Genomic DNA, 14,355 nt, shown 5'->3' with positions numbered 1-14,355 from the left:
TTGTGTAAAAACTGCAGTGTAAACACAGACACACACAAACGCACAAATTCCGGGTGTAATTGCTAATCTCAGGGTAGGGACAGGCATTCAGAACAGCATCGTTCTTTGGGGTGCTAACTCATCATACCAGAACCCTTGTCGTTTAGCTCAGTGGTTACACTCTGAACAAAACTAGGAATTCTAGGAAGAGTGTTTTGCACACAGCTTTAAACGCTGGCGCTCGTGGTGGAAAAGTACAAGATGGGCAATGAAAGTGTCTGGAAGGCCCTTACTTCCTGGACGTCCGTGCTGACTCTCGGGCCTCGTGGAGCTCCTGAGGGTCGACTCGGTTCTTCCAGCCCCGTTTTTTGTGGGGGGGGGGGGATTGTTGGTTTCACTTGTCTTTGCCAAAGAATAAGACCACCCAACCTATGAGGCGCTGGAGGTGGGGTGGCGGCCCTCCGGCTGACCCTGTGTTCCCGCCCCTGCAGCCACCGGCCAGGTCCTGCGCTGCGACGCCATCGTGGACCTCATCCACGGCATTCAGATCGTCTCCACCACCCGCGAGCTCTACCTGGAGGACTCCCCGCTGGAGCTTAAGATCCAGGCCCTGGACTCGGAAGGTGAGGCCACTGGCCTGGCGGGCTCTGTTTCTTCCTCTCCTCGTGTGCGGCCCGCTCTCCCCCAAGGGGGGCTGCTCCGGCCAGGGGGGCAACGTGGAAGAGGTCAGGACCACCTCTAAGTGGATGCCGGGCCTGCGGTGGCAGCGAGGCCACGGCCACTTCTCCACAGGGCCTGGAGGCCAGCTCCGTGCCTGTGCACAGCTGGGAGGGGCTCACGGGGTCACTGCTGTGAACAACAGAGGCTCTGGGGTCTGGGGCTGGCTTCCTGATCCAGACTGCAGCCTACGCATGCGCGCTTGTGTGTGTGTGTGGGTGTGGAAGAGAGCGCGTCTATGCCGCCGGCCCCACGTACCTTCCTTCACTTCGTAGCAGAACATTGGCTTGTTCTGGGCTGGGATTCTTTGTAGAAGGTCTGTTCTGCTGGTTGGCAGACTGTCTTGGCTGTAGCCTGACCTCTCGGTCAGGGAACGAAGGGAAAATCTGTAGGTTAAGGTTCTTGTTGAAGAAAGTAGGTCAGGCAAAAGGCATCATCCAGACGAAGGATCTTCTAAAACTTCACGTCCAAGCCAGGACTCACCTTGTCTTTGAAATCTCCCCTGACCACTCTAGCCCCCCTGCCCCGGCTTCTTAATAGCATTGTTATAGATCAGGGTTTCTCAGTCTAGGCAGGATTGACGTTTGGGGTGGGTACGTCTTGTGGTGGGGACTGTCCAGTACATTTTAGGGTGTTTTGCCAGCATCCCTGGCCTCTGTGCACCGGACGCCAGTAGCACCCACTGAGCTGTGACAACCAAGAATCTCTCCAGCCATCACCAAATGTCCCTTGGGGGCAGAATCAGTGTTTCGAAGCATCTGTCCGAGCCTTCCTTCCGCTCTGTATGCATTCATCGGATAAGCTGCCCAGCTTCTCTGAACTCCCCTCTGATCTGTGAAACAGACATAATGTTGCTTACCTGGTCACGAGGACCTGGTGAGTGAGTGTGAAGGGTCAGCCCCGCCTGGTGTGTGGTGGGCACTCAGTGCGCTGGGTGGCCATGGAGTGTCTTCTGCCTTCTGGGTCTGCCAGGTCCTGGGGTACTGCTGTGGTGGGGCGGGCACACTGGGCCTCTGCCCCTAGCATCTCAGGCCGGGGGGTCCATGTGTAGATCAGGCCCCACATGCATCCCGGCAGGTGCGGTTTGTAATCACGTTGGGTGCAAAGTGTGAAGGGACCACTGGGTGGGGGAGCAACTCCAGGGGGCATGGAGGTCAGGGGTCAGAACAGTTTCTTAGAAGGCGGGATGTTTGACTGAGCCTTGAGGGATGTGGGGTCTGCCAGGCGGGGACCCTGTTTCATCCTTGAGACTGAAATTGGAGAGGCCAAGGGATGCAGGATGTAAAGGGGCCTTGTGTCAGGTGTGGTCTTGAGGCAGAGGGCACCGAGGAGGGGTTTGTGCAGCGGGCTGATGGGAGCTCACCTGCCCGCCGCGGTGGCGGGGGTCATATGCTGCTTCCTGGAGCCAGGCGTCTCTGGGCGCCTCACCTGTCCTGACTCGTTTCACTTCCAGGAGCGGAGACTGAGAGAGAACACACGTGCACACACAGACACACACAGACCAGGCACACACACATGCTAGTCCTTCGTACGCAGCAGAGCCAGAATCTGAGCTCCGGCCTGGCTGGGTCCCGAGTCCACTCTCAGCCAGGAGTCAGCACGTGTTTTCTGTGATGGGCTGGCTAGGAATTGTTTTAGGCTTTGCCGGCCAGACGGTCTCTGCAGCAACTACTCAGTTGTGTCAGCGTGGCTCTAAAACAGTCACAGACAGTGTGGAATGAATGAGTGTAGCTGTTCTAATAAAACTTTATTCACAAAAACTGGTGGGCGCTAGATCTGGCCCAAGGGCCGTAGTGTGCCAAGCCCTGCTCTTAACCTCTCTGGTCTATTTCCTGTCTTGTCACTTAAAAAAGAAAGTTTTGTTTATTTAAAAAAATTTTTATTTTATATTGGAGTATAGTTGATTTACAATGCTGTGTTAGTTTCAGGTGTACAGCAAAGTGGTTCAGTTATACATATATCTATTCTTCTTCAAATTCTTGCCCCATATAGGTTATTAGACAGTACTGAGCAGAATTCTCTGTGCTGTACAGTAGGTCCTTGTTGATTATCTACTTTATATATAGTAGTGTGTACATGTCAATCCCAAACTCCCAATCTATCCCCTCCCCATGACCCAAGTTTTGTTTATTTTTATCGAGATTTATATACCATGAAATTTACCCATCTAAAGTGTACAGTTCAGTGGTTTATTTTAAAAGTATATTCACAAAGTTGTGCAACCGTCACCACTGTCTAATTTTAGAACATTTTCATCACTACAAAATGAAACCCCACACCCATTAGCAGTCAGTTCTTGCGCTTTCCTCTTTCCGGCCCCTGGCAGCCACTCATCTACTCTCTGTGCATATAGATTTGCCTATTCTGGACATTTCATATGAATGAGTCATACAGTGTGTGGTCTTTGGTGTCTGCCATCTTTCACTGAGCATGTTGTCAAGGTTCACCCATGTTGTAACCTGTGGCGGTGCTTCGTTCCTTTTCGTGGCTGAGTGATGTTCCAGTGTATGGATGGACCACATTTGTTTATCCATCCATCAGTTGATGGACAGTTGGGTTGCTGCCGCCTTCGGGCTGTTGTGAGTAGTGCTGCTGTGAACATGGGTTCGAGTCTTTGTGTGGACATAGGCTTTCATTTCCCCTGGGTCTACACCCAGGAGTGGAATTGCTGAGTCAAAGGGCAACTCTATATGTACCTTTCTGAGGAACAGCCGGAGAGTGTTTCCACAGTGGCTGTGCCGTTTCACATCCTCACCAGCGATGCGATGCATGAGTGTTCCGGTTTCTCCAAATCCTCACCAACACTTGTTATTCTCCATCTTTTTTTTTTTTTTTATAGTTTATTCGTTTTTAAGTCACTTTGGTTTTTCCCCTTGGGCTGCTGGTGGACGTGTCAGGCATGGAAGGTGGCTGCCCGGCCTTCCTGTGTGGGACAGGTGCCCCGTGGCCCTAGGGGATCACGTTTCACACTCCTCCCACTCCTAAGGTTTTGGTGGTGCATGTGGCCACTTCCGGGGGGAACCCCGGCTCACCCAGGCCTGCATACACTTTCAGGAAGAGCCCAGATCAAGGCCCACCTTTGTGGTACCAGGTGGTTCACTCCCTGCCTCCTTGTTCACTATGAGGGTGTCCCCACCCAGAAGCACTTGGACTAGTTCCTTAGAAATTCCCTCTTCCTTTGTCCTGAGCCTGTATCCTCCCTACTGGTCAGTCTTCTTTGTAAAGATGAACTTGACCTTCATAACCTTGGAGGGCCCCACAGTCTCAGATTGGTGCCTGTTTGGTTTTTACCCTGCTTGTGGCTCAGCAAACATTATTAGGTGCCCAGCCCTAAGTGCAGTCTTTCATCCCACGAGGGTGGATGGTAATTATATATTAGCCCATTGTACAGACAAGGAAGCTGAGGCCTAGAGAGCTTCAGTGACTCACCCAGGGTCATGTAGCCCGTGGGCGGCAGAGCAGGGGCTGGGACTCTTGTCCACTAGGCCACGCTGCCTGTCTCCAACTGCTGCATTTTTCCTGGGCACCATGGTCTGCACCGGGGGCTGGAGTCTACTTTATTGGCCTGAGGCCATCTGCAGGGTTCCTGCCTCAAGTTAATGTTTTAAGAGTTCTCTCCCAGCCCGCATGTACCTGGTGCCCGGGTAGTGCCGGGCGGCTCCGGTCCCCCTAATGCCCCGCCTCACCTCCCACTCAGAGCACCTTCCACTCCCACTTCCGGATCCCTGCTTTCCGAAGCGCAGCCCCTCTGGGCATCCCCTCTGATATTTTCTCCTCCAGGGCTCTCCCAAGGTGGAGTGTGTCCCTCCTTGAAATCTGTCAGTGATTCGCAGGCCCAGCCTTGGGGCACGGGGCACTTTTTACTCTTTTTTTTTTAAATTTATTTATTTATTTATGGCTGTGTTGGGTCTTCGTTTCTGTGCGAGGGCTTTCTCTAGTTGTGGCAAGCATGCGCCACTCTTCATCGCGGTGCGCGGGCCTCTCACTATCGCGGCCTCTCTTGTTGCGGAGCACAGGCTCCAGACGCGCAGGCTCAGTAGTTGTGGCTCACGGTCCCAGTTGCTCCGCGGCATGTGGGATCTTCCCAGATCAGGACTCGAACCCGTGTCCCCTGCATTGGCAGGCGGATTCTCAACCACTGCGCCACCAGGGAAGCCCCCACTTTTTACTCTTTGTCAGGCTCTACACTTGGGCAAAATTGGGATCACTTCATTCTTTGTTTGACACTGGACTTTGGGCCCAGCGGGCATCCAGCAAATGTCTGTTAAGTTGAATTGCTTAATGTTTTCCGGCTTCCCTCCTGGGACCAGGACAGGGGGTGCAGCCTCTGGAGACTGGGCCCTGGGATTTCCTTGTTAATATGAGCACTTGGCACACAGTAGGTCTAATAGCTGCTTTTAAAAAAATTTTTACTTTATATTGGAGTATAGTTGATTAGCAATGTTGTGTTAGTTTCAGGGGTACATAATAGCTGCTTTTCAAACAGACAAGGCAAAACTCTAGGCAGAAGCTTCTTGAACCGCCCCTACCTCCAAGCCTGCAAATTCCTGCTGAATGTGTGGGTCTTGGAGCCTGTTTCGCTGGAAGGTGCCCTTGCTCACTGTCTGCTCTGGGAGTTGTAGTCAGGTCACATGCCATCTCCTGTGGTTTTATTTTGTCCCCCAGACGTCAGGGCCAGCTTCACACAGGGCCTCATGCTCCGAAGGTCCCCCGGCTTGGTTTCATGCTCCAGTGTTGCCGTCTTGAAATTTTAATAAATTTATTTTTGTACTCGTGTTTTGTGAGTGGGGTCTGATGGGACTTGGAGCCTCAGTGATTTGAGATCCTGCTTCCCTGCCACCTCCCTGCCTCCTGGCCTGGGTTCCTGGCCGCCGGTGCCCTGTCCCCTGGTGTCCTGGGTCCTGCCTGTCCTCTCCCTCCCCATCCTTGTCCTGTGACTACGGCCACCTTCCATCCCCAGCGGGGGCCTGGGATGGGCCCGTGTCCCCAGGGTATGTCGGGGTGGAGCCTGGCAGAGGCCATCCCTGTCCCAGGGCACGTCCGTTCTAGAGGCTGCATTTTGGCCCGAGTGAGCCTGTCACCCACCCTCATCTGGTTTCCTAGCATATCCGTGCACAGGCTACAGGGGCTGAGCGTGGGCATCAGCAGGGCGGGAAGGAGAGATGGCTGACTCAGTTTCCGCAGAGCCTGCTCAGCTAGGACAGTGTGTTGGTCCCGTGGCTGGCGGGGGGGCCCCCGTAACCGGCACATCCGTGTGTACCCCAAATCGCAGGGCAGGGCCTCTGGGTGCCTCTAAGGGTCTGCACCCACCCTAGAGTATCCCTACCCGCCCAAGGGAGCACCCCCTCAGCCAGCCCCATGCCTGGGGCTTTCTCTGTCTCCTTCCAACTCTCCCAAGTCTGACTGGCCTCCTTCTGGTGCTTTCCCTGCCTTTGGAATGAGGAGCCCCAAGTTTTCCTTTGCCTAGAGCCCTGCAAATTAGGCAGCTGGTCCTGCAGGCGCGCCTGCCCATGTGGGTGAAACTTCTGGAAGCCCAAGGATGCTTTCTGCTCCAGGAATGATCCCGCATTCATCCCTCCCCTCACATCCGAACATGACAGAGATGCAGGGATTCTGACTCTGAAAAACAGAGCTCCAAGCGTAACCACTGAAATGGATGAACACAGGGTTTCCTGTCGCCATTTTCCAGGTTAAGAGACCCAAGGAGGCCTCCCCCAGCCTCGGTCTCCTCGTCCTCAGAAGGCCGTGGTGAACCGTACTTGCCCCTGAGCTGGCTGGCACCCCCCAGGCACCTCGCTGGGGGCACTTCCTCCTTTCGATCTTCTCAACAGCCCTGAGACCTCAGAGGTGGGGTGCGGCCTGACTCTAAATGCTCTGCCCTTTGCACTGAAGAAAGAGCTTTCCTAGGCCCCAGATGCTCTGTTTTGGGGGCTGGCCAGGCAGGAATGTAGATGATGGAGGTGGAGTGGGTGTGGGCGATAGGGTGTGGTGGGGAGTGGGGCAAACCAGCTGGAGAGGCTGACCCAGCCTCTCGTCACCAGAGGGAGCAGGGCCCAGGCAGCTGGGTCTTCAGACTTTTGAACTTGGAAGTTGGACATGTAGTATACTGCATTTCTTAATTTGAAATGATGGGAGGCAGTTAAAAAACGTAAAATCAGCATCACCTGGGGAAAAAACAAACCATAGTTCCCAGCAGATCAGGCCTTTGAGCCCCCAGTTTTCATCTCCCGCCCTGTTCCCGGGTGTCTGCGTAGCACCAGGTGTTGCACTTACCCTGAGAAGGTGTTTACGGAGGGTTTCAGACCCACCCTGAGTCCTGCTCCTCCGGAACGGTCGGCCAGTCACGTGCCAGGCTCCACGTGTTCTGGCGTCTGGTCCAAGGCACGCGGACGGCAGCCAGGGCTTCAGAGCTGAGGCCGGCTGTGCGAGCGTCCACCTCCTCCACCCGGGACTTGGGGTCCCAGCATCTCGGCCGAGGGACAAGGATGGGCACATGAAACCAGACGGCCTGGGTTCCTTTCCCAGCACAGGGAGGTGGTGAGGGGGAGTGAGTGACAGTCTCAGGAACCACCATCTAAACTATAAAGCACTTACCCACGTGAGGGGTGATGGGTGGGCATAGGCAGGAGGTACAGCAGGAAGGACACGGTTCCCGCCGAGAGGCCGGGGCTCACGCCGGCTCAGCCCTCACGGTCACGTGACCCTGATCCTTTAAGCCTCGTTTCCCCTCCCTCCCTCCCTGCTGAATGGAGGCTGGAGGCTGCAGGCAGTGCCACCTGCTCTGCAGGGGCTGGTGCATCTCCCCTCCGCCTGGCCCCGGGGGGTTAACTCGGGTGCACCCCTCTCCTCCTGCTCCTACAGGAAACACGTTCAGCACCCTGGCCGGGCTGGTCTTTGACTGGATGATCGTGAAGGACACAGAGGCCGACGGGTACTCAGACACCCACAACGCGCTCCGGTAAGAGGCGCCTGCCTTGGAAGGGAGGCGGGAAGGGGGTTGTCGCTCGGCTCCATGTGGGCTGGGGGCTTCCATCATCATCATCCCCGTCCTCATCCCCCTCGGCTCACACGGTTGTGCAGGAACCTTGCTGCTTGTGCAGCCCACGGGGGTGTGTTCTGTGGGACATCGTCGAGGAGGCTGGGTTGTCCAGCTGCAGAAGAGAAAGCTTGTCCCAGACGATGGGAGCTGTCCCGGGGTGCAGGCGAGGGGTGGGGTGCGGCCCCACTGGGGGTGAGCTAACGGGGAGACAGTTCCGGCTGGGGTGACCTTCCTGCAGTGACCTCTTCCAGGCGCAGGAGGCTGCCTTCCCCAGCACGGGGGTGGAGGTGGGCCTGCAGGCGGACTCCTTGTGAGACGGACTCATTACCCATCTTGACTCAGCCGGTCCCCCCAACAGCCGTGTGGCTTCTGTAACACTGTCCACGTGCCTTAGGTTGGTAAGGGGCAGAGCTGGAACTTGAACTCAGATCTGTATAGATTCTCACAGTGCAATGTGGTAGCCATGAGCCCTATCCTGGCTGTTTAAATTTAGACTAGATACAGTGGAAAATTCAGATCCTTGATGCACTGGCCACGTGTCAAGGGCTCGTTAGCTGTGTGGCTGGTGTTACCACACACTGGACAGGGCAGACGTGGAGCATTTCCATCACAGAAGGTTCTGCTGGCCAGTGCTGGTGCAGACCCAAGGTCTGGGCTAATATCCCCTGCTATGCTGCATTGCCTCATGCTGTATTATAAAAATGTTAAAGAGTATAGTCCCTTTTGGGGGAGGAAGACTTATTTTTCTAAAAACTTTGCAGCAATTTTTAGCCTACAGAAAAGTTGCAAGCGTAGTACAGAAAGTGGATTCCCCGAACAATCTGAGAGCAAGTGCCACCCTGGTGCCCGTAACCCCCAGTTATTTTAATGTGCATTTACTACCTCTGAGGACGTTTTCCTGCACATCGACAAGACGGTCATCACGGTTAGGGAATTAACACTGATGCCCGCAGGCACCAGACCTCGTTCCAGTTTTGCCAGTTTATCCCAACTGTATCCTTTGTAGCAGAACATGCCCCCCAGGGTCACCTGCCGCATGTTGTCCTGTCTCTCCTAGTCTCCGTCAGCGTGGGAGAGTTTCTCGGTCCTTCTCTGACTTTTGGGACGTTGCACTCATGAAGACTGTAGTCCAGTTATTTTACAGACCTTCCCCCATTTCGGGTTTACCTGACTTTCCTCCTGATTAGACCCAGAGTTCTGCATCTTTGCAGGAACATCACAGAGGCGAGATTCCGTATTCTCGTTGCGTCGTATCGTGATTTTGTTGGTCCATCAATGATTTTGTTCGCTGTCATCACTTGGGTAGGGTGGGGTCTGCCAGGTGCCCTGCTCTGAAGTCACTTTCTTACTCCCTTGCAACTGATAAGTATTTTGTGGGGAGTTACAAGTCTGGCCTTTTGTTTACACCTTCAGAAGTGCAGCTGAGGGTTCCAAGACACATCCAGGCTCAGCTCACGGCCATTTCCAGGGCGGGCACCCTCATGCCCTGACGCTGTGCAAGCCAGGTTGCCCTCTTGGGTCAGAGCTCTTTGGGGGCTGGGCTGGCAGCCCCTGTCTCTGGTTGAGCTGTGGAATTTCTGGGGTCTCAGTAAGCTGGGAATGTCGGCTTTAGGTTCAAGAGACCTGCATTCCGGTCCTGGCCTTGTGATGTCCTGCCTGTGGCCGTCATCAAAGACTGTGACCACCTGAGCACCAGCTTCCTCCTGCAGCAGCTGGAGGTGTCACTGTGCCCACCTCTGAGGGTGGCAGGGTGGGCGAGCACGCTGACGGGGGTGAGGGCCCCTCTCTGCGCCCGGCACATACTAGATGTTCAGGGGATGCTGGTTGCCTGCCCCGCTTCACGCCACCAGGCTTGTTTCCTGCCCTGACGGCCCCCAGAGCTTCCAAGCACCCAGTACGTAAGCCGAATGCTGACCGAAGTCCAAGGTGCTAAGGGGTGCTGGAACCAGAGTGTCCTGGATTTTCATAAAATACAGCGTGTGACACCTTGTAAAACTGGGCAAGGAAACAAATTACTGCGTAGTATAGCGCCCGGCAGATCTTGGGGAGAATGAAAGCGTGTCCAACTGACTGCTCTCATTCGGGTGGAACGGGGGGCTTATCTGTACATCGCAGGCTGCCAGGGAGAGACTCAGGCTGGCCCCGCTTACCAGCCTGTGCTCTGGGAGTCGCACCCTATCCCGAATTCTCCCTCCCTTCTCCCCACAGCCTAACCCCAGGGAAGGTAGGATTCGATGTGATTCCCTATTCCTAACACTTGGGGGCGTGGTCATTGAACCATTTCCCAGATGCAGGAGCTGGCCAAGGAAGGGGGCTGGGACGCGTGGGGAGCCCTGAAGAGCCCTGGCTGGTCCTGTGGTCCTGGGCCTGCTCTCAGCTTCCGTGAGCCTCACCTTTCACGTCTGTGAGACCAAAACGTTTCGACTAAGCGGGCGGTCTTCAAATTTCAGTGCCTGCCTTTTATCATAATCACATTGGGATTTTTATAAAATGAAGATCCCCAGGCTTCGTGCAGACCAAGGGCCGGGCCGGGGCCGGGAATCTGCCTGTTTCACAGGGACGTTGGCAATTCTGATGTAGGACATTTCAGGGACAGGTTTCTAGGCAGCACCGACTAGGTCAGCACCACTTACATGGGGTCTGGCACTACGCAGAGGAGCTTCGGAGAGTGAGTGTGTGAGGTTCCTGGGTTCCACGCATCAGGTCTGACCGCACGTTCCTTTTCCAGCATCCTGACTTTTTTGGAGTCCACGTACATCCCTCCCTCCTACATCTCAGAGATGGAGAAGGCGGCCAAGCAGGGGGACACCATCTTGGTGTCCGGGATGAAGACGGGGAGTTCCAAGCTGAAGGCACGCATCCAGGAGGCCGTGTACAAGGTGGGCGCACGTGGGCACCTGCGCTCCGGGGCGGGATCTGGACGACTGGTTCCCTCACGTATTTAGTAGCAGAGAGGAGATGCCCTACCGGGAACGGTGTCTGGTGTGAGCCACGGCTTAGAAACAGGTGGCCGGGGCACCAGAGCCGCCACCTCTACAGTCACGAGGCATCTTCTCGCCTCAATTTCCAGGGAGGTCCGGAAGCAGTGGGGTTGGCATCAACTAGCTTATCTTCAGTGAGCTCCCCTGTCCTGCTGTAGAGACACATCCGAGCCTTTGGAAGTCCCAGGGTCCGCCAGCCATTTCACCCTGTGCCCCACCTTGAGCCCTGACACTGGTTGCCTGGTCCCACGTGTGGAGGGCTCGGACTCCGGACCCCCCCCCTCCCCCTGTCGTCTGGCCTCACCAGCGCCTGCTTCTCCATCAAAGCCCCATTTTGGGAGTGGAGGTGGGGCAGGGGCAGAAAGGACAGCGAGAAGTGGGTTTAGCCAAGGCCTGGTTCCTTCCTGGTTCTTGTGGGCTCAGGTCTGCCCTGCCTGGGCCTCCTTTGGAGCTGCAGACCTGGGGTCTTCCTCTTGTTTGCCTGGTTCCTGGAGCCCACGCAGGAAGTTTGCGGTACATCTGCTGATTAATTTCTAAAGTGACAGATGAGAATTCACTCTCTTCAGCGGTTTAGCCGTAGTTTGGGAATCCTGGAGGGTTTTGGAAACGTGAGGCAGCCACGTCCGGGGCAGTCCTGCAACGTGCCTGGGATTGCAGTTAGTATTTGGGGAGTTTGTCTCCTTGTGTCCTGGGCCGGGACCGGGCCCCCGCTGAGCTGCAAAGGCGGCCTTGTCCTGCCTGTGGAAAGCACCCACCTCAGAGCCCGGCCCAAGGTGGGCGCTCTGTGTGGTTGTTTTTTCTTTTCAATGTATCAAAGATATTATTTAACTTATTGGTTTTTTTCTATTGAGGTATAGTCGACATACAACATTATAGTAGTTTCAGGTGTACAACATAATGATTTGATATTTGTATATATTGCAAAATGATCATAATAAGTTTAGTTAACATTTGTCACTATAAGTAGTTACAGAGTATATTTTTCTTGTGATAGCAACTTTTAAGATCTATGCTGTGAGCAACTTTCAAATATGCAATACGGTATTGTTAATTATAGTCCCCATGCTATACAGGACATCCCAGGGCTTATTTATTTTATAACTGGAAGTTGGTACTTTTTGACCCTCTTCACCCATTTTGCCCACCCCCTTTTTGCCAACCACTAATCTGTTCTCTGTGTCTGTGAGTTTGGGTGTTTTGTTGTGTTTTTTAGATTCCACATGTAAGTGAGACCATATGTTATTTGTCTTTCTCTGTCCCGAAGGGGAGGATCTCAGTCAGCACCTAGATCCAGATCCAGACTGGTTAGAAGCCAGACTCTCAGACAACAGCTTTTTTTTTTTTTCTAATTAATTTTTTTTCCCGATTTTAACTTCTTATTTATTTATTTATTTATTTTTGGGCCACGTCGGGTCTTCGTTGCGGCGCACAGGCTTCTCTCTCGTTGTGGCGTGCGGGTTTTCTCTTCTCTAGTTGTGGCGCGCGGGTTCCAGAGCACGTGGGCTCTGTACTTTGGGCACACAGGCTCTCTAGTTGTGGCCCGCGGGCTTAGTTGCCCCGCGGCATGTGGGATCTTAGTTCCCTGACCAGGGATCGAACCCGCGTCCCCTGCATTGGAAGGCGGATTCTTTAGCACTGGACCACCAGGGAAGTCCCCAGACGGCAGCTTTTAAAGGACACGCATATGTACAGTCCTCTGGGGTTGCAAGCAGAGCCTCCCTGGCCCCCAGAGCCAGGGGATCTGGCGGTGTCTCCTGGGCGGCAGTCACAAGAATAGGGGCTCCAGACAAGGGTGCAGGCTCCTTTCTGGGAGACGCCATGAGCTGTAGTGAGGCAATGGGGGGGTACAAAGATAATGTCCCCAGCCTACGTTCCCCGAGAGCCCCTCTGTAGACCCTACACGTGACAACCCTGAAGCCTGCCCTCCAGGCCAAAGCCTCTTTCCTGCAGGTAGGCCTCTTCCACCTGATGGCTGGGGGGGGGTGTCAGTCAGCTGTGTGTGCAGTGTCGGGGGTCGTAGCCCAAGCACTGTCTCTGATTGACGGTCCTGTGGGGCCCAAGGGCCCCCAGGGCCAGGTGATCCAGGGGCATCCCCTGGGCGGCAGCCGCGAAACCCAGGGTACCAGGTGTAAGAGCTGGGGTCCTAGAGACGTATAAGAGCCCCCCTCCTAGAGATGCCGGTGCTCTGGAGTGGGGCAGAGGGAGGGCATGAAGGTATGTCCCCCCAACCCCCAAGGCCTCAGGAAGGGTTTACTGTCAACCCTTAGATGTGTGTTTAATTAGAAGCCGCCCCTCAGGTGCAGCCATGATGATTAGCTAATGGGCCTCTTTCCAGAAAGATCGGGTTTCTCTGCTGTGCCCTGGGGCTGGTAGCTGATTAAGAACTCTTTCTCCGTTGGTTCCGGTCCTGCGGGACCCAAGAGCCCACGGCTGGGCACCAGAGACGGGCGTGGAGACACGTTCTCTGGCAGCAGCTGCCAGAGTCAGGGCACCAGAGGTGGGTATATACTCCTTTCTGTAAGAAACAGGCGCGCCCAAGTGAGGAGAGGGGCTGTGACGGTGCCCTCGCCACCCCCATTCCTGAGAGCCCTCTGTGGGCCCCTCTGCGCAGGCAGATAAGCCTCTTTCTCAGAAAGCCCGGCAGATAAGCCTCTTTCTCAGAAAGCCCGGCGTGTGTCGGTCTGCTATCTGTGCAGTGCCCTAGGGGTGGTGTCCCGCCAAGAATAGTCTCTCCAATCGTCACAGTCCTGTGGGACACAGGAGTACGGCCCCCAGCACGGGCCTTTGGGGCTTTTGTGGGTGGAGCCCCTGGGCCCCTAGTGGCCTCTGTATCCGTAGCCATCACTCCTGGCTCCTCGCTTTTCTTTCTGTTTACTTCTTAGTATTTAAAATTGAGCTACAACCTACATACTGTAAAGTGATGTGCTCAGTATACTTTGGCAATGACCTCTAAATGGCTGCCTGCTGTACCACAGGGCTCCCCTGGGGTTCTGGGGTGTCCAAAGGTGCTGTCTTGTGTTCTCACTCTAACCTCCCCGTGCCCACATGAACAGACTGAAAAGTTCCAAAGACCTTTTCTCTTGCTCACACTGACCCACACTCCGGGCTCACCTCACCTTTTCTCTCTTCCTCATGCTAAGAACGTCCGCCCCGCAGAGGTCAGGCTGCTGATTTTGGAGAACATCCTTCTGAACCCAGCTTATGACGTCTACCTCATGGTGGGGACATCCATCCGCTACAAGGTGCAGAAGATCAGGCAAGGAAAGATTACAGGTGGGTCACCAGCTCAGCTTGGTACTCATGGCAACGGCTCCCCTTTTTTATCATGGTGAAATAGGCATAACATAAAATTTACCATTTTAACTATTTTTAAGTGTTAATTTTAGTGACGTTGATTACATTCACATTTCGTGCAACCATCACCACCATCCATCGCCAGAATTTTCTCATGTTCCCAAACTGAAACCCTGTGCCCATAAAACACTGACTCCCCATCCCCCTTCCCCAGCCCCTGACAACCACCCTTGTACTTTCTGTTCCTATGAATCTGACTGTCCTCGGGACCTCGTATAAGTGGAATCATGTAGTATTTGTCCTTTTGTGTCTGGCTTATGTCACTGAGCAGAATGTCCTCAAGGT

General features: G+C 54.5%; 1 protein-coding gene across 1 annotated transcript in view; it reads left to right on the top strand.

Moving 5' to 3' along the window:
- Positions 1 to 14,355, top strand: part of NUP210 (nucleoporin 210) — a 132,679-nt gene that overhangs the window by 44,849 nt on the left and 73,475 nt on the right. The window contains exons 3-6 of the mRNA XM_057555657.1: positions 471 to 602; positions 7,558 to 7,654; positions 10,464 to 10,614; positions 13,857 to 13,989. Coding sequence (XP_057411640.1) covers positions 471 to 602; positions 7,558 to 7,654; positions 10,464 to 10,614; positions 13,857 to 13,989 — 513 coding nt within the window. The remainder of the gene's footprint in view (positions 1 to 470; positions 603 to 7,557; positions 7,655 to 10,463; positions 10,615 to 13,856; positions 13,990 to 14,355) is intronic.

The sequence above is a fragment of the Balaenoptera acutorostrata genome, chromosome 10, assembly GCF_949987535.1.
Source record: "Balaenoptera acutorostrata chromosome 10, mBalAcu1.1, whole genome shotgun sequence".
Classification (NCBI taxonomy): Eukaryota; Metazoa; Chordata; class Mammalia; order Artiodactyla; family Balaenopteridae; genus Balaenoptera; species Balaenoptera acutorostrata.
This window is presented reverse-complemented; position numbering and strand designations above follow the sequence as displayed.